At 29.3% G+C, this 27,877-nt stretch overlaps 1 protein-coding gene across 2 annotated transcripts in view; it reads right to left on the bottom strand.

Moving 5' to 3' along the window:
* Positions 1–27,877, bottom strand: part of LOC105839061 (metabotropic glutamate receptor 8) — a 112,015-nt gene that overhangs the window by 74,336 nt on the left and 9,802 nt on the right. For both annotated transcript variants that reach the window (XM_036286392.1, XM_036286393.1), the window contains exons 2-3: positions 8,367–8,565; positions 4,064–4,270 (exon numbers count right to left, since the gene is read on the bottom strand). In XM_036286392.1, the coding sequence (XP_036142285.1) occupies positions 4,064–4,270; positions 8,367–8,565 (406 nt within the window). The remainder of the gene's footprint in view (positions 1–4,063; positions 4,271–8,366; positions 8,566–27,877) is intronic.

Raw genomic sequence — 27,877 nt, 5'->3', positions numbered from 1 at the left:
GATATTAGGTATACATTTTTGCCATATGCTGTAATACAGTATACGCAATGTTGTAAATTTTATCTACTATACGTTTTATACATATAAATATAAGTATAAATTATTAATTATTATAAAATGTCATGCGTTCGAAATTGTAAATTAAAATTATTTTCCACCATCTCACATTTTTTTGCTATACGTATCGCGCATTCACGACGCTATGTTACTTCATCTGTGTTAAACGCATCACTTGCAATAGTTTAATTGTATAAGGTGAAGAAAAAATGCATTTGTCTATGATGACTGTAATAATATAGACCAGCTAACAACTGACTCACGATGAGTAAAGGGAGGTAAACCAATCGATCGTGTCTTCTCTTCAGCGTGTGACCTCAGTTTGAGTGGCTCTGGCTTCGAGTAGCCATGTACAAAAAGCCGACCTCCGCTACGTCAATAAATATTTACTTTGTTTTCATGTTGTATCGTCGGCACCGATACAAGTGCTAGGATTGGTGCATAGATTCGCGGATAGAATCGCGTCTCGTGAACGAAAGCAACCCGCCCTCATTTCGTCGGACTAAGCGATAAATATTTACGGATGTTCTCACTTCGGTTCACGGGACTCAACGCTATTGTACTTTGTAATATTCGTAACGGGAAAGTGACGCGGTGCGCGACGCGTAGCGATTTGGATTCATCGTGGACATATAATTTCCATCGATACATATTTATTGCGTGACCTACACATTCAGACGAAAATTGTAGTGACATAGTGGAATTACCGAGGTTACATTTTGAGATATAAAATGATGTTTACATAATTTCTTTATTGCTTATACGATACTGACACCAACTTTCTCATATTTTTCTTGTATTATGTATGTACATTTATTTCTATTTGTAATTTGTCTTACAGATACAATTAATATTTACATATAAATAGCCATATTTTTGAATCATATTACCGAATCAATTCTTTCTTACTTCGTAAAGGAAATGGTAACTATTGATTTTAACTTGTTAACCAACTTTACAAAAATTAATCTGCAAATTAATTCCATTTGTAGAATAAGACTTTCTCTCTCTCCCCCCCCCCCTCTCTCTCTCTCTCTCTCTCTCTCTCTCTCTCTCTCTCTCTTTGCTCAATAAAATCAGACATAGTAAAAATCGAAAAACTTTGTGATGTATAAAAACTAAAATAAATTTTTATGTTGATAAAGGTACAAGTATTTAAAAAAATAGTTAATAAAAATAGCAGATTTATTGCTATATTTATTTCAATAACAAGTATTTTAGCTATGTCTTACATTTTTCTATTTCTAAATTTCTAGAAATATTAAAATAAAGATACATAAAATTAATTTTATAACAAATTATAAATTATATTTTATGACAAATTATAAAAAATAATGTGCAACAAAGGAAATAAAAAAAGAATGTTATTTATACTTAGCTGAGAATAAATTTTTGAAAACAATTGTATGACATATGCGTGTATTTATAATATTACTACGCTGTAAATTTCTACTCTTGTGTAGTCTTAATTAAATTGTTGACAGCATTATTTCTGAAATATCTCGTTATAAATACGTACTACTGTGACCAAAAAATAAGGTAAATTTTTCATTTAAACTTCGCGGGTACTATAAAATTATGAAATTTTTTTTGTGGGTTCGCATCTTGCACAATAATTACATTTTCACATTTAATACAAAATTTATTGAATAAAAATTTTACAAATATAAAAAATCAATTTAGGAAAAGATTATGTAAAAATATCTTGTAAAAAATTACAATATAAAAAAGATTCCAATGTGTAATTTAACTTTAAATTACATTATTGCACGTAATATTTCTAGAATATATTATTAGCAAAATATATTCGTAAATTTTCATTAAAACAAGTTTTGGGGTCGTTTGTTCTTTGAGCCAGAAGTGGCGAGAGTACTAAGAGTTGTTACATTTAATCGGCTTTGCGGAAGATGTTATCCAATCGTCTCTCGCCACTACTTCGGCATGGATAACCAACTAAAGTAGTCCATCGTTACTGTTATTGAAGCTTGGAAACTTCTAGAATGATGACACGCGAACAACCGTATCTATTTTCGTGAGACGCTCATTTTGATAAGAAGTGAACATGATAGTACCGACGTTTAAAGAATGAAAATTTTAGAAAGGTAATTAACTATTCCGAGACTGAAAGTTCAGAACACTCAGTTTTGCTTTTATCCCCTGCAGCTTCTTTGATGTTTCTTGACTTACAATTAGTACAATTAAAAAATCTGCAATTAATATAATTTTAAAATCTGCGGCAAAAATATATTACAAGTCATGTTTATTTTCTCTTTTAATATAAGCTCTCTGACACATTTATTGTCTATTTAATGCAAAAGTTTCAATTAGTTTTTATACACTGAGAGAAAAAAATACTAGATTCAAATAAATATTTCTTTGAATAGTGCTAATAACATATTTTATAGAAAATCAATAATATTTATTTAAAACAAGTAATAGTTTTCTATAATTTAGAAAATATTACTTGTTTGAAATAAATATTATTGATTTTCTATAAAATATGTTATTAGCACTATTCAAAAAAATATTTATTTGAATCTAGCATTTTTTTCTCTCAGTGAAATTCTTAAATTTCATGTTACGTATGTTGGCAATTTTGTCTTAAATTAAAACTTTTATTATTTATCGTACATTACGATACATTATATTTTATTACATGAGCTTAATTTTACCAAATACTAATGTGTGTGAAGTATTTTATATAAAAATATATGGAAAAGAAGTATTAAAATTAATTAGTAAAAATCAAAAGAGAAGTAAAGTTTTTCCCATTTTAAATTAACACATTTATAATGATTATATCGAAAAGATTTTTTAACCTTTCGCTGTAAATTTTTTATTGCATTTTAAGTAACAGATAATTCTTAATTCAGAAACATATTGGCGATCGAGCTTCAACACGATAAAGCTTGTTATCGAGTCTATAAAGAGAACAAATGTCTAGAAGATAGAAAGAAGGGGCGAAAGTAATGTGCGATCATGCGTTCTGTTCCTCTCGATCAAATTTCTATCCGTATTTTCACAAAATCGCCAAGTCATAAATTTATCCTTTATGCAACTGCAACGGTCTGTTTTATGTCAAATAAATTGAATCTTTTATCTCAAAACCGACGTGAAATAACGTAATTTCCGTGTAATTTAACAAAATAAGCAGAGTTCGCGCGCAACAGACTGCACCATCGCATGCGAGAACAATTGGAAAACGAGTGTCGATTGTTAAATTTATTTCAAGATCATATTGTCATTCTTTTTTATCTTAAACATGAATCGAATTACTCTCTGATTTGATGGAAAATATATACTTATATATACTTATATATTTTTAAATCAAATCAAGAAATTGTATTTTACGTAACATATTTTTATTTTTTATAAAACTAGACACCACAGACGCGTGCTTCGCGCGCGCTACTTAACTTTTTATTTTTTATCTTTTAAAAATAAATTACAACAATAAATGTATAGATAATATTTATACAAATTTGACAGCTGTCAAAATTCAATTGCAATGACAGCTACTCTTGCAACACGAAGTAAGCGCAGCGAGAGAACCAATTGGCATCGCGGAAAAGCGACAACAATGATCTTCGAGAAATGCGAGCAATCGACTTTACATGCCTTTTTTTAGATAGGATTAATACTAAAAAAAACTGATAATATAAGTTATAAGAAGTCATATTTCAAACACACACACACGCGCGCGCGTACATATTAAACGCACGCACGCATGCATGCACACACACACCCACACACTTCTTCAAGCTGCTAATATCTCTTTAGCAGTTTATAAGAAAAAAAAAAAAAAATTAGCTCTGTGCTCTGTGTTCATGTGCGCGCGCGCACACGAACACAGAGCATAGAGCTAATTTTTTTTTCTTATAAACTGCTAAAGAGATATTAGCAGCTTGAAGAATATTTATTGGTTTTTTTTAATTTTACAAAAAATTCTGTTATAGATATTGCAAAACTTAGCAAATACATAATACTAAAGAAAATAGGAACTTACTTGATTCATGTATGATCTGACAAATTCCATACTTTGATCCAAAGCATAAGTGTCGCTGCTGCAAGAATCGATGATGAGAGCACCGAGCGTTGTATTCGGCAAAAGTTCTGTATCCGCGTTAATTTGATCCAGAACGTACAACATGGCTTCCAATCGTTGCATACCTTTCTCTTCTTTCACAGCCCCACATGGTGATTGGCCTGCAACCTAGAAATAAATAAATGAACATGTTATTCATTCGATTGCTCATTTAATTTGTTTTATTTTCAAATTGTTTTTATTTTTCATACAATATAGTTATAATAGTATTACTTTTAGTTAGAAGAGTTTAATTATAATATTTATAATTATACAAATTAGTATAATTTTAGATATACAAAATTTTTTAATATTATTTATGATTTTAAAGAGTTGTCTACTTTTTATTTGTACTAGACACCACAGACGCGCGCTTTGCGTGCGGTATTTGGGTTTTTATTTTTTATTTTTTAGAAATAAATTACAACGATAACCATCTATACAAATTTGATAACTGTCAAAATTCAATCGCAATGACAGCTACTCTCGCAACACAAAGTAAGCACAGCGAGAGAACCAATCAGCATTACAGAAAAGAGATAACAATCACTTTGAGATTTGTAATTATCGATATAACATGCACTTTTTAGAAAAGGAATACAATAAAATAATATACGTATATATGTAATAAGCGATAAGTTTTGATTGAAATAATGCAACATCGAAAGATAGCAAAAAATAAGGTAGACACTCAATTTCGATGAATTAATTAATACATACTGAATTAATTAATAAATACTTTACTTTTCCCTAGAGCCATTCATTTGTACAATGTCTAGTTACAATGGCACGTGTACATACGAGCACGACTAGGCGTCATAGGACCGAAAGATTAAATGACAGACTTCGGCCCCTCACCTGGTATTCTTGAGCACTATCGTGCACGAATGTGCTGCTTGATGCTGTTGACGTCAAGTTCAAGGAGTATGAGTAAAGTTGTGGGGATACGGTGTAACATCGTAAATCCGCGCGTTGCTATAGACAGCTATAGACGGATCCCGTCAAACCGAAAAATACACAGTCCGGCCAAACACGCTCGTAAATTATGGCGACAACATGATCTCATCACTGATTTTGATGTTTGTGAAATCAGTTGGGAACGCTGACTGTTCGTTTCCGGAATTACGAAGCTTTCCCGAAATAAAGCTTTTAATTTTACATTTGAACAAACCAAAATATGTTTTGTTGAAAGTTGAAATATATGTATAAAGAACAATGAATATTTTGTATTATACATTTGATGTTTAAACTCAAATATTTAATCTATTTAGTTCATTATGCATATTGTGCTATTATGCACATATATTTTAATGTTATGCAAAACCATAAATCTTAAAAAATATTTTAAGTAAAATGAAGAATTTGGAATATATAAACATATAACAGTAATAATAATATAAATTTAATTGTGTAAATCATTATACAAAGTTAATGTTGTATATTTTTTAAATTTATTACAGACAGTTTTGGTAATATGTTAGTTTTTATATTGTAAAATTAAAAAAATTAATTAATAAACAAGTGTTCATGTATTTCTTTACATTAATGACTTAAATTTAAAATAATAAGACTTTAAAATAATAAATTACAATTTAATTAATATATACAAATTAATAAATACAATAAAATTAATTTTTCAAAATCTAATTTTTATACAAACTTAAAATATCATTTTTACTCGAAAATTTAATTATAGAAGAAAGACATTAAAATATCAAATAGGTCTTTTAAAGTAATAGAACCTACTTAAAAATTTGCAATATTATCAAAATTCTTATATCTGCTCTGATAAAAATGTAATACTGGGCTGTATTAAATTGACCAGTAATTATTACTTATTTTGAGTATTAAAAGTACTAATAGCAATGCTTTTAATATTTAAATGTATGAAAGGGTGCTAGAATACATTTTCTTTCGTATAAGTATTTGTTTCTAAAATTTTATTTTTAGTTTTTATTTAAAAAATATAATTACAAAGACAAATCAGTGATTTTCTATTAAATTAAGTTGTGTGTGTGTGTGTGTGTGTGTGTGTGTGTGTGTGTGTGTGTGTGTGTGTGTGTGTGTGTGTGTGTGTGTGTGTGTGTGTGTGTGTGTGTGTGTGTGTGTGTGTGTGTGTGTGTGTGTGGAACTAAATATATTTATATTTAAAAAAGAGAGGGGAGAGAGAGAGAGAGAGAGAGAGAGAGAGAGAGAGAGAGAGAGAGAGAGAAGGAGAGAGAAGGAGAAAGAGAGACACGGGTACAGTAAATAGAATAAAATATTATAAATAATTTTCTTACGGATAATTTTTATACGTTATTTGGGAAAAAACTTGATGTCACTGAAAAAGTTGCAATATTGTCTCATTAAAAATTTACCCGAAAAACATTAATCACTTTTAAATCCGAGTGACTCGTTGCTCAGAAGTCACTGTATGGAGCGACAAAAACGATTGGCGAGAATGAAAATTATTCGTTAGCGAAAGTTTGGTGAATGGCGAATATTTTGCACGAACTAGTTTCGCGATGACAATAAATCAGTTCAAAGTTTTCGATATTATTCCACCTATATATGATGAAGTAACATTTTACAAGCATGTTTACTTGGCATTTTATGCAGCAATAAAATTTATCTACAAAAAGGATGTGAAAGAAAGAAGTTGAGATTAGTGAAAAACGAAAACAAATCGTATAATAAAGAATTTTCAAAAGAAAATTTTGTAAAAAAATGCCTATGGCATTCTATATATTTATATTTAAAAAAATAGTTGCTGTTTTTCAATAGTTTCGAATTCATAGATGTTGAAATAATATTTAAATAACAATTTAAAAATAATAAACTTACAGGTTTACTTATTCATTTTGCACTATATAGCTAAATATTGGATGCTCAAGAGCTTTCTTTAAAATTCCTGTTTTTCCAAAAAGATTTTATTAAAAGAATCTATTGCAAAAAGTAATACCTCATCCAGGATTCGAACCTGGATCTCCCATTATCCCGTGAAAGCGTCTTCCCAATTTGACTAAAAAATATTTATATTGTACAAGCCTATTATTTTCAAATCAACATACTTCTAAATATTATTATGTTATTTGGTAATGTACACTGCCCGACAACGATCGATTTGTTCCTGGGCACTCTTCGCGAGGTAAAGAAACGTAAAAAATAATCATGGTGCCATCAGCTGGCAGCGGCTAACTGGACATATTTATTTATCGACCTAATCATTGATCGTTGCAAAATAGTCGCTAAATCGAGAGAAGTCTACGCCCTCTTTACCCCCCCAAGAGGTAGTACCTTATATTCACATTAAATTTATATTTAAATTTAATAATACTTATAATTATTATTTTTAATATTAATCATCTATTTCTACAACAAAAAAACTAGAAATAATTTAAAATGTTCTTTTTTTTATTATAATATGTACAAATTGCAGACTTTAAAAATACACCGTATGACTACAGTAAGAATAGATTATTTTTCTTTTTTATTTGTTATTATATATATATATTTAAAATAAATATTACATGTTTTTTAAACAAACACATGCAGCGCATTATATGCTTTACAATATTTTATATAATTTTTTATGAACATTCTAAAAAATTAGTTTCAGCACAAAAAAGTATTAAAATTAAATTTTTTGCAATTTTTGCAAAACTACATTTATTTATTTTTTTTCTTCTCTGTGCTTTCTTATTATTATTTTTATATTTTGTAATAATAAAAAACACACACACATATCGGTATCTGCGATCCTTTCAGATGAGGCTACAGTGTTACCCTATATTCTATTTGAATCACGTATGTGTGATATGACGTCAAAGGCGAGAGTCAGGGTTTGTTACGTCAAACTCTTACACATGTGCTACGTAACATATATGATGATTCCAAAAGTTGATTTATTTTCCATACAACAACGTAATAAATATTACGTTATTTATCGCAAAATAATAAAATATATTGTATACGTGATCTAGTTTATTTAATTATATCAGTTATATATGCAGGTGGATAACAAATACTTATTTTCTATTCAATTTTAAACTTATTTTAAGAATTTCATGTGCAATTTAATTACCAAAATATTTATTATCAAAATTTCAAAAAATTTGATAAATCAAAATCTAAATCCTTTGACTGAAAAACTTGATTTCAAGTTATAAAAAAAATTTATAGCTAACAAGAAATATGTATCAATATGTCTTTTGTGCAGAAGATAAGCACTAAAGAAACTTACTTGTTCATGCATCGGAAAAATTCCGCCGAGGATGATATCACCATCGATGCGTATCAGCTTAGAACCGTCCTCGCCTCTATTCTTTGCGTTGTAACATTCGCTTGTAATTAAGAAATAACACATCCACGGCAGGATCCTACGTAAGTTCATTTTGGCTATGGAAGCTGAATTATTCAAGTGACTCGTTGTTAACACCTTGCTAAAACATAAATGACACTTATGTTATTTTTTAATAAGTTTCTCTTAAAAATAGTATATGAATATTTTTTTATTATTCCATGTATAATAACATAACTTGTAAATATTAGATACTAAATATATTATACAACTAATTATAAATATATACAATAAAACAACATAAATATATTAAAAATATTGAGGACAAATATTGAAAGAAAATATGTCTAAAATTGTCTTCCCTATTTCTTCGAGAAAAAGATAATATTGGTACATTTCAGTACATTATTTTAATTGATTAGAATAAATTGGTTATATACTACAAATACATTTTACATTTGTTTGTATTGTCTGAGTTTCCTTCACACCCTTTCATGACATGATTTATTGTTGTATAATGCATGTAAGAATTATTTCAAAACGACTTGTATAACGATGCTTTGAAATGAAAATCTCGATATGCAGTGGCATATATAATTCTCTGCTTGTGCACTGAAAATATGAATTTATAGTGGAAGCGGTAGATTGCACATGTATAAAATATTTATGAAAATATAAATATATATTGTATGTTACACATTTTCCATTCCTGTTTATTTTGAACTTTTCTATACTCAGATCACGATTTCTAAACTTATGAAACAAATTTATTTTGACAATAAATCTCCCTCCATGTCATATTAATCAAGATAAAATTTTTTAGCCTGTTGTACTAATTTTTTTAAAAATAATTAAGACATAAATTATTGTTGTAGAAAGCAATGTTTCCAACTCTTCGAATAAAAATTATTCATACAGAGTTGCATCGTGCACTTGAGGTATTTAAGTTAAACACAATTCTTTCTTTTCCTTAATCTAATTCGGCTTAGGGTGTCATATAAGGATGAAGGATATTCACTCTTTGCCTCTCCTTTAATTACTTCATTGCTCGTCGGCATAATACGGTCTTACATCTTTATCGTTCAATTTTCTTTCCAAGCAATCCTCGCGAAAGCTCAATTTTTATCATTAACACAGAAAGTTTTTTAAGCAATTATTTTTATTTTGGTTGTCTTACCTCTAGTCTACAATAAAGGATTTAAGCTTTAAGCCATAAGAAATTGACCAATCACAGTAGTTTTTTTATAAGAATACTCAGTTGTGATTGGTAAATTTTTTACGGCTTAAAGCTTACATCTTCATTGTAGACAAGACCTTAATCAATTTTACTCGTACGTGTGTTGTACGTCAACGAAAAAATATTTGCTTATTTTTTAAAACTACATACTATAGACGCGCGCGTCTATTTAATTTTTTATTTTTTAGTTTTTAAAAATAAATTACAACAATAATTATATAAATAACCATCTATACAACATAGCTGTTAAAATTCAATCACAATGACAGTTACTCTCGCAATATTAAATAAGCGCAGCTAGAGAATCAATCAGCATCGTAGAAAACTGTCAATAATAAAATAGGCAACATCTCTCGCAACATCTCCTTTTTAAGAGTAGATATATTTTTCCCTTTAATAACTTTAAACTTTTTGACTATTTTAAATTTTGGTAAACACGTTATATTGTTATAAGGGAAAGATGATTGTGAGTCTACTTGTGTGTTTGCAATCTAATTCACAACGATGAGAAGAAAGAAAAGCACCGATGGTGAAATGACTTCGTTAAACAAAACATTTTATTTTCACTCACGTTTCAAGTCGTATTTTGGTTTTCTAATTGTCTCCCATTTTGCCTTCTTAAAAGCCGTTTTCGAGGTTGTAATTTTGTAATTTAATTTGCGATTTTTTAAATTAATTTAAGATCTTTACCTAGGGCAAACTTCTTGTAAGCTCTTTATACTTAATGCTTTGATGACAACAATTACAGATAATCCAGCGCAGAAATATCACAAATAAAATAATTTGTTCCTCGATTAGATCCTTTTTTTAAAGACTTTTTCTCTCATTTTATATAAGATAAAAGTATGCAATTTTAAATATAGACCAGTTAAATTTCAACTAACAATACTTATATAATGAAGCAAAAATTTTGAATATTACAAGATCAAATTCCTTTATTGCATATATTTCTGTACACTCACAACTAGATACGGATGCAATTAAAAATTTTTCATTAAATTAAAAAAAATGATATAAGTAATTAAAATTATTAAGACAAGTAGTTATAACATCGTGTAAACATTAATAATAAAAAGGGAATTACAGAAAATTCTTTTTTAATTTTTGGCAAACGCTTAATCGTAAATAAATGATTAAAAATTATAGTATTAATTTTAACACTTATAATATTAATTTAAGTTTTTATTTTTATTTCGACTCTACGACTCTATCACGATTGATACACCATATTCAACGATATATGCAGTACGCTAAACATTCAACGCCTCAACTGAGATTGAATGGCATTGTATCGAACATACCAGAATTCAGTGAGGCGTTCCACTGGCCCCAGAAGAGTCTCATGAATGTAGAGCATTAGTGTGACCTGTGGTAGTGATCGCCGTGCGAGTAATTTCGTGTAATTCCATTAGGGTATTGTCTTTTATTGGAATTTTTGACTCTATCAACTTCATTACTAAGCGTACATTAAAAGAGCTAAAGTAACGTTCTCTTTTCTCTCTATTGTTATCCCATCGTGTGAAAATGGTTACAAAAATTTTCCTTTTCCTTATTACTTTATTTTAATAAAGATCAATGTAGTATCGTACTTCATAAGCGCAAAAAGAAAGAATAAGAGGACGAGAAAGATAGACTGAGAAAGAATCTCTAGTTTTCTTTTAAACTTTTAAAGGGGTAGGGTTCTAGCGAATCGAAAAATAGGATATTGTTAACATAGGATATGTTAACATCATGTAAAATTTTCATTTAGAAGAATAGAAATAATGTGTAACAGTTTAAAAAATGTGTACTTCTTATACGTATACATATATATTTTACACATACATTTGCATACTATATTACAAGTAAAATGCAAAAATATAATAATAACAACGTTAAATAAATGTGCAAATTTGCATAGTGGCCAAAATTTAGTTCCGAAAAATTATGTGAAATTAAACAGCATAATTTTCGGGTTACGAAGAAAATGGGAATTTTATTTTAATTATATTTTTTACAAAATTGCACGCGAGCGCGCGCGCGCACACACACACATACACACACACACACACTTTACTCAATTTGTCTCGCGATATTAAAAATTACATTTTTCTAAAAAAATTTCTTTCTTACTCTTGTAATAACTTAAGAAGTAATTTAAGAATTACTTCTATGAGCCAATGTTAAATGTCATTAAAAATATTGCTTAAATTCCGGATAAAACCATGCTTGAATTATAGTAGTATTGCTGTAGAAAATGGTAAAAAAAATATATTCAGAATTTAACAATACTTTTTAAATGCAATTTTGCATCTTACTTTCTTAAAAAAATAAACACATTTTTAAAATACAATATTTATCCATGTTTTGAAATAAAAGTTTTATATAGTTTGAAACAATATTTTTTAATTTGCTATAACTATATTTTTTTAACCCTGCGTAGGTAATCTGGATTTTTTTACACAGATAAAATTTTATTCTCAAATTTCTTTGAAATAAAGAGAGAATGGAGTCTATATTATTTTCCTTAAAAAATCTTATTAAAAATAGGATTTTATCCCAAGTAATTTCAATGCTCAACAATTTATTTTCAATCAGCACAAAGCTAAAATTTTGTTTGTGTTAAAAAAGTTCTAGTTTGCCGGAGTAAGACGTTTTGAACATAAATTTGTGTTTTTTCAATCGTTTATAATTTTTAACATTTTTATGGCTAAAAGAAGCTTTTCTAATATGGCAGACAAACTAAAAAACACTGTGTAAAAGTCTGCAACAAACTTTTTTTGATATTTATTTATTGTTAAGATATACATTTTTAAACAATCCATGTTTTATTTTAACACAAATTATTACAAATTTCGAGACAATTGTTAATTGTAATAATATAAAGTAATTTTAATTAAAATTTAAAGTCTTAATTTGTTTAAATTTAGATACATTACAAACTTAGATACATAATTAATATTAATATAATTATTGTAAATACATATTAAAATAATAAAATTTATAAATTATAAAATTTCATAAAATCTAAAAAATAATAATATAAAATTAATAATTGTAATAGTATCCCCCTAAATTTGTTTGAAACACAAAGTCAACGTTAGAAGATTATAAATTAAAAATGCTTAAATTTTTTTCTATAATACTTTTATAGTAATATGTCTTGTTCGCGTGTAACTCAATGGAAAAAGCTTTTCACAATGGAGCTTTAGAAATAGCGTGTTCCACGTCTTTGATTTGATCCGCGAGTACCTGCCGAAAAGTGCCCTCAGAGAATGTTACGGAAGGTAGCCACTCTAGCAAAGATATCGTTTTACTCGAGCAGAAGAGCTAGCTCGAAATAATGTGCCGGCTATCTCTCGAAGTCAGGCGAAAAAAACGAATTCACACCGGATAAAGTAGCGTAACAGAATACAAAGCAAAGGAATGCAAACAAAATGCTGGATAAAAAGTGATCGATTGCACGTTGCTATTTACTTATGATTAAATATGAATTGATTGAACAGAATTATAAATTTTTCAGAAAAAAAAAACAAGAAAAAGCAATTAAGATTTGAATTTAAGTTTTGCTAAAAACATTCCAATTTTTTCAAAAAAACTTCTGATTAATTTTAAACAAATTTATATAAATCTCACGCTTTAGTTTGGATATCTTCCGAAGTTTTCTCCAGACACACAAGAGATAAAAGTGACAAAAAAGAGTTACGCCTTTATTTTGCAATGTTCGAGCGATCAAGAACGAAATTGAGATAGCTACTCGTGCATATAATATCATATTTTCTTCAATATATTCAAATCGACTTCGTCTCTGCTTCGTCAGGGCACGGCAGACTTGGACTGTTTTTATTTCCGAGGTAAATCGTGTCATTCTCTAAAACTTCTTCCATATTGCGATTCGCAGAAACGGCAAGCGAACTCCAATTATCTCAGGATAAAAATCCTTTTTCTAGTCACGCGCATACAAACGATACAACTTAATCACTTGAAATATTCAAAATATTTTATTGCGTTAAGAGCAATATTTAAAGAATTTAGAACTATCTCTAAAACTAATATACATAGGATTTAATTAGTATTCATGATTTGTTCTTTACATCCAAATCGTATCATATTGCGTGTACACCATATTTCTCTATTAAATTGGAAATTAGAAAAAAAATATTTTCAAATATATAAAATATCTTTTAAAGAATAAAACTTATTTTATGTGCGTACAATAAACAAATTATAATGGTATCAATTTTCATGAATTATATATCTTTATAGAAGATATACATATAATTGTACAATTGTATAGATATAGAATAAAATGTTTTTGCTATAATAAATACTTGATTCAACAAATAACAAATACTTGATTGATGAATACTTCAGTTTTTAGTTTAACAAATTCAATCTCTTAAAATGTATGAAAGGAATATTATAAAGGTAGATAAAGTCTCGATATTAAAAGTCTATCAATAATTTTCAAGTTATGTGAATGAAATAAATGCATTAGATATATGAAAGGTGGATAAATGCATTATAGAGCGAAATCTGAAGTTTTTTGATAAACGGCCAAAGCGGATAGAAACGGAAAGTTAAAGGATGGGAATCGCGTAGTTCTTGAAATCGAGCAATTTGTCACCGTCATGGTAGCTCGATGAAGTTTCTTCGAAGGCGCATAATTCCTCATGCCATCGTGCATCCCAGGAAATCTGATGGCGATTACTGTGAAAATAATCAAAAAGGGTAGTAAAAAAAAAATAATCTTTAATAGGTTTTTCAGAATTGACATTGGTGTCTTGAAATATAATACGTAATTTTTATTCCTTATTGATTTTTACTTTTATATACAGTATACGTATATACATATTTCTTACGTTTGCATATGCGAGAAGACATAAAATGTAAAAAAAAATACGAGAAGAAAGAAACTTATACGACGCGTATTTAAATAGCGAGAAAGAACCTACTACCGAGATAGTAAGAAAATACGTCGGATTTGCGTTACAACATTGTAACACAAAATTAAGTTACATCAAGTCATATCACGGATATTAGAGAATCCTTCAAATCCTATATAAAATGGACTATTATAACTTATGCAAAAAATCGAAGAAATTATTATATAACGTTTATATTTGTTATTCGAGATCCGGCCGATATGATATATACTTACTAATGTGATTTAGATCGACATAAGATAGGATGTATAAAGTCGACAGATAGATTTACAGATTTCATTACATGTTACATAATAATAAATTATAGAAGCAATAAAAATTTATCTATTATCACATTTCATATTTTGAAATAACAGAGATTTGGAGAAATGTTTCGATCGGGATTCGTGTCATAGATAACTCTTAAATACATTAAGGGCGGGTTTATCAATGCTCAGCTAAGTTAAATTTGACTAATAGTTAAATACTAACTGTAAGCTATGTGTTTATCAAAGCGGAATAACTAACAGTTACGCATAAACTGTTGGTTAAAGTGTTTGTTACAAACACTTTAACCAACAGTTTATGCGTAACTGTTAGTTATTCCGCTTTGATAAACACATAGCTTACAGTTAGTATTTAACTATTAGTCAAATTTAACTTAGCTGAGCATTGATAAACCCGCCCTAAGAGTTGTATCATTTAACAGTTTCTTTTATATAAATAAAATATGCATACATGCCACATTGGTAGGACATCTCAAGCTAATTATCTGGAATTTACACGATAACGACAGCGCATTTGACATGCAAAGTACAAAGGTAATGTAAGTGCAATGCGCATCAGCCACAAATGCGACTCGAGTGAGTGAAGTTAAACGAGCGTAAAAGCGATTACGCGAAAATTCCGGGGGAATCAAAAAGGTAAAGCGAAATAGAAAGAGATAGATTGCTGGGGACGAACTACCATAGCAGGTTTCGATCATTTTATTTGATGTTGTGGAAAAATACGGGAAAATCTGTAGCTCGCGAGACAAAAGGCACACTTCTCATCGAGCTTTCCGCACGTTCCAATCCCATCGGTGAAAATTAATCTGCGGTGCGAATCGTTGCCAGGATTTCTATATCGAGATCACGATTGCTACTAGCTGTGTTTTGCGGAAAGAATATCGTAACCAATAAAATAACGTATCGTCTTCGTAGTAGCTACGAACTGTTTATTTTAAGAGCTGTATAATTCAATCCTGGAAGCACAGTAACTTCAGGATTTAGTATTCTTGCAAATTTAATGCCAAGAATGGTTGTTTAAATCATCTATAACATATATAATACGAGATTTAAAATTGCAATATTAATGCTGCAGGAATACGATTAAATTTAACCAAGATACTATCAGAATTAACGTTACTACCAGAATTACGTACCTTTAAACAAATTTCGCGACTTATAGAAATATTATATTTTTGATTATAAATCGAGATACTCAAATTATATGAATGCATGCAAGTAATCTGTATAAACTCTAATAGAAATATACACATATTTTACAAAAATTTATTTCAAAATTTTAACGTTCGAATTGTGAACTATTGACGTTCTTCGACGTTGCAAACGGTGAAAAAAAGGCTCAGAAAATCAATATGACATTATTCCCAATGTGTTCTACCTCCCTCTTTTGCATCACATCCCTTGCGCACATCTCGTTTCTCTTTCTCTCTTTTATTTTGCACTCAGCTCTCCATCATTCTCCCTCTTAACTTTCAACCACATCTCTCTCATTTTACCTTTTTCTTTATGCTTCCCGGCCTTCGCTCTCTGGCAACCAACCCTTCCAGATATTAAACCTGATCCAAAAAAAGCCGAATACGGCTTTCATCTCTTCATACGAAGTTCACATTCGATGACGTCTCGTCTAGTAATTCAAGGTAGATTTCGCAATTGTGAATCTACCGACATTCCGCGACGACTGCAAAAATGTTGCGACGAAGGATAATCACATGACATTCAACCCTTTCGCTTCCAATTGTCCGTCTTTCGCAACTAATAAAAACTCTACTAAGAATATTACACATTATCTATTCTATTTGCAAAAATTGTTCCAATCTACATTTTGCAATTTTTAAATTTTCAAACGTATATGTATGTATATATACACTTTACATACTCAATTTAAAATTAATTTCTTTTTATTTATAAATTTTACCAAATCAATATTCCTCAATTTCATAAATTTATTAATTTAATTAATTGTTTTTATGATGAGTACTAGTCTTTAACTTTTTATTTAAAAATATATTTAAAAAATGAAATTGAATACTGGTCAAAGCTGGTTGACCCGAAAGGAAGAGCGAAAGCCAATTTAATTAGTTTTTAATTAAAGCATTATGCGGCAGATTTAAACGACATGCGACATAATTTAAAAAAAAGAACAAATTTTAATTCTCATTATCGATGACCATTGATTTGTTTGCGAAATTTAGGGCCGGTTGTTCCAACCTCTTGGTAAACTTACCTACCAGGTAAGCATGTGTCTATCTTCATTCGTTTCTTAAATAAATAAAAACAAACATATATTTACCTAATAGGTAAGTTTACCAAGAACTTGAAACAACCAATCCTTAGAATATAATCTCATAAACTACGAGTAGATATATCATCAAAAGCTATTACACGAATATGTTCTGACAAAAGATGTCAATTTTGAGTATAAAAGATACTTAAAATATATATTAAATTTAACACACACTTCAATCTTCAAATAAAAGCAATTTATTTTCTAAAAATAATTTATTAAGTGATATTTATGTCCAGTGCATGATAGAAAAAATTATGTGCAAAATATGCGTTTATGTTATAATTGGCGTGTCTTTAATACGCGTTTGCTCTTTATTAAAACGCGGTACATTTAAGAAGATGGAAGAGACTTGCAAAAACCTAGGAAGCGTCAGCACGGCTGTTTATGCCGGTAAAAAAATAGGTTAATTACTTCCATATTAGTAGAATATTACACGCATCCTTGCAAACTCAAGCAGTTGTTAAGCGCATTTTTTTTTGTAATAGATAAATATGTAATATATAAAAACAATATGTAATATAACTCTTCAATTATGTATAATGACTGTTTTTTTAACATTTATATCAATATACTTTGATATATATTGTGCATGATATTCAATATTTGCATAATATATATTTGAAGCCAATATTATAATTGTTATGTATAATACAATATAAGTAAAGTACGATTTCTTCCGACATGAAATGAAAATTGCATTTTACAAAAAGTTGCGTATACTGGAATATTATAAAAAATCATAGACACATTGAACTATACATAAGCATCTCGCAATGTGCGAGAAGTACTGAATATCTGCCAATGCAACTTTCCATTGCTCTAATATTGCGAACTTTCTCTCGAAGGAAGTGGAATGCCCTTTCCTGAATAAATTCTTCAAAGTTCCAGTCCAAAGGGCTTTCTAGAAATGGTTTTCAAGAGTCCAATAAGAGCGCCGACCAGCTTAGTGTAGAGATCGCGACACATCAAAGAACTCTGATTCTACGAGCCTTCGTTGTCGTCAATACTAATTTCCTCGTTCAAAAAACAACGTCTTTGGAAACGCAATTTGTAATTTATAAAGATTATTCATACTTAAATGTATACATAGGACGTCTAAAAGATGTCATATAAGATATCTAAAGGACATTGTATAAGACGTCTAAAAGCGGGACGTAAGGCATCTTTTAGACGTCTTTCTGTATAACTTTTTGGAAAGTACCATATATAACCAAAAGATTTTAGGACGTCTTTTAGTCGTTTTTAAGACGTCTTAATGTTCTCTAGGTACCTAGGGTTAAATGTTTCACGAAGTTCTCAGTAATTGTCATATATATCGTTTGATAAACTTTTCTCTCGTAGATCAAGTTGCGCAGAAAATTTATGTACACTTTAAAGACCGGTGCTTAATGGGTTAAAAGAAAAGTTGCGGTAGATAAAATATAAGCTACGAGGAGGTTCTTGACGGCTGGCGTCAGTTTGTTTAAGAATCATCGCCATGAAGACAAAGGATAATGCCAAAGGCGACATTCTATACCTTCAGGGAACTGTTGTTAGATAGCTGAGAGCTCCTTCTACTTTCCAATGTAGAAGACCGGGATGTGCGACAGAAAGTAAACATTCGTTCCCCTAATACGCACCTCTTTCTTTCTATCTTCTCCTTACTATCTCTTAGAAGGAAAAGGCTCTCTCTTCCGTTTCCCTTCTTTTCTTCTAAGAAATCAACCTTAACCTCGGATTTAAACAAAGCTAAAAGAAGAACAATTTTCCAACTTAAATTGAATATAAGTTTGTGTTGTTTAAAAGAAAACTACTAGTGCTATCAATATAAGTGAAAATTACTAACCGAAATTAATACAAATATTGATATATCAATTAAAAGTATTTATAAACATACACACACATTTTTTTCTCAAACGTGAGAAAAATTTAAGAATAGTCATCGCTTCATGAAATCTATTTTTGCAACGTATATGTACATCTATGTCAATATGTATGTTTTAGCAGCATTTGTACTTCTAATTAAAAGTACTATACAAAATAAATAATCTAAATTTATTAATTGTAAATAGATTAAAAATATATTAAGGAGATGGCCACTGTAGAATTTTTAAAAAATAAAAAAAAATTTTTATTGAAAACACCTTAAAGTATCAAATATAGCGTGCAAGTGGTCCCGATAGAAAAAAAATGTTTAATGGTATTTATGAGGCCATATTACTGAGCGCCTCAAAGCGCGCTCGAGCGGTCTTGAGCGGTTTCTCACTGACGAACAGAACAAAACAGGCTCACAGAGAGACTCTAAATCACTAAGGAAGAAAGAGGAGGGTAAAAATGTCAATCCAGAAGGGCAGCTATATGGTGCCGGAATAGCAGTTAGTAATAAATTTACAATTTATTTTATTAAAAAAATATCGTTGCTTAAAACTTTAAATGCGTTTTTTTCGAAACCGTACTTTTCAAATCTGCAAGCAGTGCCACTTTAACAATTTTCATTCAATTAACTTGAAATTTTAATACCACCTTTTTAAATAAATTTAGCAAAGAAATATGGATTTTACGATACGTTAACAACTTTTTTTGTTATAAGCAATTAAAAACAAAATTTTTCATAAAAAACAAAATTTTTTAAAAATGTTTGTCATTTCTTGAGAAATAAATATTTTTATAATCCCATACGTATTTCTTTAGATATTTATATGTAAAATAACGAGAAGTTTTTGTTTTTGTTCTAGGTTTATGTAAATAGATGTGAGACTGCTTGCAGTCGTAAAAACCGCAATTTTTGAACAGCTACAGCACCGCCATTTTTTAATGATTTTTTAATCAATAAAACTTTTTTTTAAAGAATAATATATGTATTTTTATATAAAAAATTTAAATTTTAAATATATTTACTTCCCACTCTAATATAAAGTAAAATTGTGTTATGTAATGATTTTCATATCACTACAGTGACCATACCCCTTAATAGATAAAGAGCTAAATACATGACCATTAAGCTAAAAATTTATAAGTTAAACCTATTTATAAATTATAAAGTAGTTCTTCGTATTATTGGATATCCCTTTAATAAAAAGAGCAGTGTTGAAAAGACCTTCCCAAAAGAGCTCTTTACACAGTCGTTACACATACATTGATAATCGATAGCTACCTTCGAGTCTCGAGGCTTCATCTAAAACTCATTACTCGCCAATTTCCCATTTGTTTGCGCTATCCGCTGTTTCCGTAAAACGAAAATTACAGCAACATTACGCCGCGCAAATCGGAAATTATTAAAACATCAAATTCACACAAAAGCTATTCATATCTTTGTTCGTCTAACTTCCTTCTTCGCTATCCTTTTTCTCTGTCCATAAGCTCGGCTTGACTCCTAATGGATTCCATGATTTCTCGAGCAGTACTTGCTCGCCATTAAATCCTTATGTGCGGTTGGTCTTAGTTCTTGCAAAGTGCATAGAAAGTAACTCGAAATAGAAGTGAATAAAGCAGTTCGTTGAAATTCGCAACGTGATTATTCTGTTGGACTTTGATCAAAAATACAAATTCATTTTGATTGATCAATAATATTATCGAATATCACATACCGCTCGTAGAATTAATACTTTTTACAATTTGTTACGTCAACGTAAAATAATTTACGGAGAGTAGTGAACATTAATGGTAAATTTTACAAAGTATTCATAACATCTTGAAATAAAAAAATTATATTAATATAAACTAAAGATACATAATAAAAGATACATACAATAACTTTAAACAATAAGGAATGCATTAAAAATATTCCCAAATTATTACAATAATTGTAATAAATATAAAGACCAAGATAAAGAATAGCTTGTTATTTCAGATTTCGAACAAAGATTTTCGAATTTGTGATTGAAACCTTCACTCGCAATGCTGAAACGGCAACATTTGCCGTTACGATATAAGGTCGTCGAGCCGACACATCGATCATAGCTGAGAGTCACTTTACGACTTGGAGCAATTCTCGTTTGGTGCGCGCGAGCCGACTGTGAATCTCCATTTCCGTTTCCGATAGGAAATAGCCACTAGCATGAGAAAGCTTTTCACGAGATCGCGTAATCTATAATCATTTTCGATGTTTTATTATTTCAGTTATTTTGTATTATGCACTCTCTTTGATTAAATCACTTTCCTATCTCACATTGCTTCGCATAACGGTAAATTAACAAAATAAAAACAAAAAAAAAGAGAAATTATATGTTACAGATAAAAAAAAATATTTGTCTCTATTTATTAAAATAATTTTATACAAAAAAGAAAAATATAATATGTATAATAAAATAAGAAATAAAATTAATGTATCTTGATTTCTTAATCGCAGTTCCAGTTTTATTATATGTATGTATATCTTTGAAATTATATAGTAGTCACGTCACGTCAAAATAATTTATACATTCAGAATAATCAATTAAGGATGGTTGAGTATTAGTCATATTGTGGATCTGACATTCTAATCTACAGACGTAACGCAAGATTGGACCGTTCGGGACGATTTGTCACGTGTGTGTTCAACATCGTCGTTATTGTCAAGCGGTCCTGTCCGCAATTTCACATAGCCGAATGAGCAAGCACAATACTCGCGTTCCTTGCTCGCGTTATCTGTCGGAATCGTCGAGAAACGTACGCCGGAACGTATACACGGAAAACCAATTAAGATGGGCACACCACGGAACTTACAGTCAAGTGTTCTCTCAACAATCCTCGATACGAACTACGATGCAATTTCTGCGAGTAATTTAAACCTCTTCCGGACTAGTTCTTTCGCCGAGTATCGTCAAGCGTGGCAATCGACATGATTAGATCAATGTGTCAACACGGGATTCTACAGATGTTTCCTAGAGAGCAAAGTGTTCAGCTAATTGCTTTTATCATTTCTCAGTATATCCCAAGCTTCTTTTTGGATAGGCTTGTACAACACATTGTTTCTGCAACACATTTATCTAGAAAAAAAGAAGAAACAAAAATTGTTATACAACATTGAAATACTAATAAAGTACAATTTAATATTTGATCTGGAAAAGTCGATATAACATCGAGTTAAACTGGTATCTCGTTAAAATAAGTAATGTTGAGTCGTTCTCTCAGTAGACTGAATAAGAGACTGACTATGCTACCATCGACCTTTCATCTTCATTTCGCATAGTACCCTCGATGTCCCGCATCGTTAACTCTCACTCCCACGTTTACTCTTGACTTTCTCGTTCAATTCTTATTGATTTTCCTGACGTGCTTATGATCTATAAAGCGTTAAAATACGGTAATGTTCCATCTTGGATATCACGTCTTGACGAGAACTCCGTGAGTACAAATATACTGAATAATCAAGGGATATCTCCTAATGATAACACTCATTGTAATTTATCATAGAAAAACAAAAGCTAGATGAGTTTCAGTGTATTTTATTAAAATAATCACAAGATGTTAAGCAAGACTAATACTTAACTAAAGAGAATAGTGATATCTGTCAAAGTTACTAAAAAATAATTAAAATTATTCAACTAAAGAGAATATTAAGAACGTTACTATAATGCATAAATAGTAATTTAAATAAAAAATGTAAATAAAACATTAGATGTTATAATATTTCACTTAATATTAAAAATTGTGCTATCACGTACATTATGTATGTAATATAGAATTTAACTTATAAAAAGGAAGAAGAAATAAATAAATCTCTCTCTCTATCTCTTTCTTTTCTTTCTGTTTCTCTCCCTCGTTTACTTTTTCACTTTCAGTCACGTAGTAAAAGTTATTTTTCTGTTATTTATTTTTCGCAATAAATTAATTTACAGTTTTTCGGGGAAGCTAGGAAAAGGGGATTGTAAGATGCGCTTGAGCATCGAAATTTAGCTTAGTTACTGTATTTTAAGTCTGACGAATCCTGTCGGCGCATAGTTTAAAATAAAAGCTAAGAAAATTAAAATTGAAAAGAATTATATCCATCACCAAGATCCGATGTAGACCGTTAGGCGATTTACAAATTTATTGATATGTCTAATATATTACGGTCAAAATAATGTACTAATATTGTTAATAATTTTTGTATTTAAATAGTAATGTTTCCAGATACAAAACTGTTCTATACACACACACACACACACACACACACACACACGCACACACACACACACACACACGCACGCACGCACACACACACGCACGTACGCGCGCGCGCAGAGAGAGAGAGTATGTATTATAAATCACGGCCATTTTTACGGATGCAAAGATGGAAGAATCACAAGAAGATAACAAGGGGGACGTTATCATCTTTATGATCGCACAGGAGCGCGTTTGGGCGCGAGAAAATCCGAAGGTTTCCTTAACAGAAATGCGGAGTGGGGAGACTTTATCGACATCCTGGAATTGAAAGTTTGAGGACAGGAGAGCAAGCGACTTCTCCACGGAAATGCTCTTGCACCTTTTTTCCAAACGGATTACTTTGCGTCACGATCGAACGAACACGGTCATCGCACGCGAAAAATCCATGCGTTATTTTTTCACGATTTGTGGTAAAAGATAGAAAAATATACACGGTTTACTAGGAAATGCTTGTGCTCAACTTAAAAATTCCTTGGTAAAAGAATGTAAGGCCATTATATCAACATATTTGATTCAGAAACACAATAAAATATTAACCTTCTCATCCTAGATAAGAAAGCATGCAGAAAAATTTTAACATTTTAATTTTAAAATGTAATATACTGCGTTATAATTGCAAATCCAATTTTAATAATCAATAATTCTAAATTTAATTTACTATAACATGTACAGCAATCCCTACAAAAATTAATACTAGTAATAAATGTTTGGATAATTATAATATATAATAGTATCTATAATAGAGAATCATCTTGGCACAATTATTACTGATTATATTTTAGAAAGTTTTGTAATTATTGTACAAATTTACTAAACAAAAGAAAAACATTACAGCATAAAAGTGCATAATTATTATTTAAACATTTTTTAATAAAAATTTCACAAAGAAATTTAAAATAGCACGCATGAAGCATAATAGGGTAAATTAGCGTATGATGGCCATACGGAAAAGATGGCTAATGGCTATCATTTTTGAAATAATTACTAAATCTGTCTTCTTGTAATTATTTTCAAATATAATCGTTACTTACTATAGTTTATGTGCGTAAACTATTTAAAATAACAATATTGAAGATTATATCATGTTTTTACTTTTGACTGCCTGCAAAGATTTTTATGTGTTTATTTAATATCAATAGTGATTGAAAGTTTTATTTCAAATACGTCTAAAACTTAACCATTTTTTATTTTTTCTTGCAAACAACAATTAAAATTTCTATTACAAAATAATAGAAGATAATAATAAAGAAGGTAATAATAAAGGATAATTAATAGGTTGATTATCATGTCAAGGTCAAAACATATCAAAAAGTTTGTTGCGGGAAACTGAATTTTCTAAGAAATTAGGAAAATAACCATGAGAGCTGTACGAAAACAATGCATCGTTATAGTTTTGACATTTGCATTCCGACCGCATACAGCAATATCCTCGTCAATATTCGCGACGTAAGAATCGCTCATGCGTTTCGTTGATTTGACCGAAATTGTACGGGGAAGTTGGCAGGGATAAACGAGGGAGAAAGACGTGCGCGTCTACGGAGGATTTAAGAATCGATTGCCCGCACACGCGAATATCAGAAATACAAAATGAAATACAAAAAAGTTTTTTAGCAAGATTTTTTAAAAATTATACGTTCTGATACGACACGAATACGCAACATATTATGTATACCATTAAAGATTGAAAATTATATAAAAGTTGATATAATTGATCGATATGATCTATTGCAATTGATGCGGAGCAGAATTTGCATTCATGTTTTAAGCGAATATCGATGGATTTCAATTTCAATATATCATATCAATTGTTGTAGTTTACAATCAATAACAATTTAGTATTACTGACATTAATCTTTAATCAAGTGCGTATCGTTGTTCAGTGATATCAAATTAGTGCATCTTTCATAAAACTACGAGAGTTTACCTTTAATTTAAAAGATAATGTGATGTATATCAATTCTGATTTAATGTATATTAAACTATCAAAAAAAGTTAACATTAAAAACTTTTTAAATAATTTAATATTAAAAAATGCTTGTTCATAATTGATAGAACTAAAAATATATATAAAAATATATATAAAGATAAATATAATTACAGTCTCATATCATAGAAAATTATTTCAAAGATAAATAACATTAAGATGAGAATAAGAACGTCCGAGTCGAGTACAAAGGACTATGTACAAACTACAATTTTTCTTTAAATATAAACCGCGTATATATAGCCAAAAAGTATCTTTCAGAGGCTATAAAAGGCGGCGAAAAATTTATTTATAGATCGAGTGGCAAAAGTCCCCTTCCATTCTCATTAGTCTTCCTCCGTGTCATCGTACATACAGGTCGTTTATCCTGAAGTGGCATAAGTTGACTTTCAAAGCCCAATATATAAATTTAAGTGTTACATGAATTTATTAAAGTTTATTCAATGCACTTATTTTATTTAAATAAAGTTTAAAATATTTGCACAATTTTCATACAAAATTAATGGCACATAAATTATTTCAATCAAAAGAATATTGTATTGTAGAGAAAATATTATGTATAATAAAACAATAAAAAGTTATATTTTTGTATACATATGCTTTGTGACAAATTCATATTTAATAAAAACTACGTAAATAAAATTTTCAAATGTTTGGTAATTTAATTTGTTACAACGTAACATAGTAATATGATCTTGATTGACTATTTATTTGTTGGTTTCGTGAAATTTTCAACACGATGGGGCTGCACCATATATGAATGGAATCGGTGATTCCATTTGAGACAAATCGATCTTTTGTTCCTTTTTGGTCACTCGGTGGACGAAATCTAAACGAGAGTAATAAAAGGGAGTGATCAACAGCGCAAAACAGGAATAAATTCGACCGCGCGTTAAATCGAGAATTGTCATTGGGCCATCAAGTGCACAAAGCAAATTGAAAATTAATGGATGTTATAAATGATACAAGTAGCTAAAGGATTACGATATCAGTTAAAACGTCTACAAAAAGTATTAACGGTCGATGCGATTCAAAATCGTACGGTTTTGCCTTTAATCGCTTATTACGTATTATTACGCTACGTGAATATCGTGTTCTCATTTAAACATAAAATATTGCGCTCACACACACACACACACACACGCACACACACATTATAATAATGTGAAAAAGTACTTTTACATATAAAAAAAATGTTTAATTTTAAGATATTAAAGTGTTTTATTTTGGTTCCTTTTTTTAATTCTTAGAAATGTTTTAATTTTAAACTTTAGGTTTAAAATGTTAAAACGTTAAAAATTGTTAAAGATTTCAATTTTAAATGTTTTAAAATTTTTAATCTAAACATAGTTTAAGATTAAAATATTTTTAAATATTTAAGAAATAAAGATAGAAACAAAATATTTTAGTATTTTTAAATTAAATACTTTTTTATGTAATTGACTTTTTGTGATATAAATTAATTGTATTATATAGATTATAAAAGTATATTTAAAGACAGAAGTGTTGAGACCATACAATTTTGTAATTTTTAAGAAAACATAGATATTAAAAAAATATGATAAATGTGATGCAATTAAGTTATATTATCAAACTATGGATTGATATAAAAGTTATTACTTACATATAATTTTTCTAAAAGTTAAGGCATTTTTTTAAATAAAATTTTTCTCAACATTTATAGTGTAGACTATTTTCTTCAATAGACAATTAAAAATCTCTCGTTTGTGTTATAAAGGTATTAAAAATGTTCATTCCTAAAAGCTCATTGTAATATTTTCTTATCCTTTTATAAGCGTAATAAGCGACTTTTGATTCCCGAAAATAATGACGTCGATATTCAAGAGTATCACAAGAAGCATACTGAAGGATTAAAGAGTTTTTATTGAAACACGGTCACTTTGATATGCATTGCCTTGAAGCGAGGTAGATAGTTTAACAGTTCCCGGAAACCTGAGACGAAATGCCATAATCGATATACCCGTGACTCCATTTTGGCCGGACGTGCAACTATGAGTTATGCGTCACATGTACCATGCGGCCTGTTTGCGGAGATGCGGTACAGCGGTGCGCTGCAACGACTTGAAACTATATCTGTGATATTTAATTCACGTAATAATTGGAGAACGTCTTATCACCAAAAAATAAGCTTTCTTATTTTAGCAATAAATATAAGTCGTAGAAATAGAACATTTTATTTTTTTACACAAATACTATCTATTTATCTGTTATTTCTATATTCATAAAATTTTTACTGAAACTGAATTATAATTTTCATGAAGGTTATTTTGTAAAAGTAAAATTTAATCAACATTTTATCACAATAATGTTATATGAACATTGTACTGTTGCGTAAAAATATTAATTTGTAATCTTTGAATTTTATTTTTAATAATATTACAGCATGATTAATCAACATCAACAAGCAATTATAATTCATTATATAAAACATTTTTTTTTATACAAATATGTCATATGTTTCTACAAAACGCAACATGCGACAACGCTACAATGTATAAAAATGGGATTAAGTTACTAACTTAATAGATACATAATATTAAGCCTTTTAATTCTATTCTGTATTATATGATTACTATTTTATAGCCTGTCTTATCAATAGATATGCCAGTTTAGACTGCACTTCAATTTT

Source organism: Monomorium pharaonis, chromosome 4 (genome assembly GCF_013373865.1).
Source record: "Monomorium pharaonis isolate MP-MQ-018 chromosome 4, ASM1337386v2, whole genome shotgun sequence".
In the NCBI taxonomy this organism is placed as follows: domain Eukaryota; kingdom Metazoa; phylum Arthropoda; class Insecta; order Hymenoptera; family Formicidae; genus Monomorium; species Monomorium pharaonis.
Note: the sequence above shows the minus strand (reverse complement) of the source record. Positions and strands in the feature narration are given on the sequence as shown.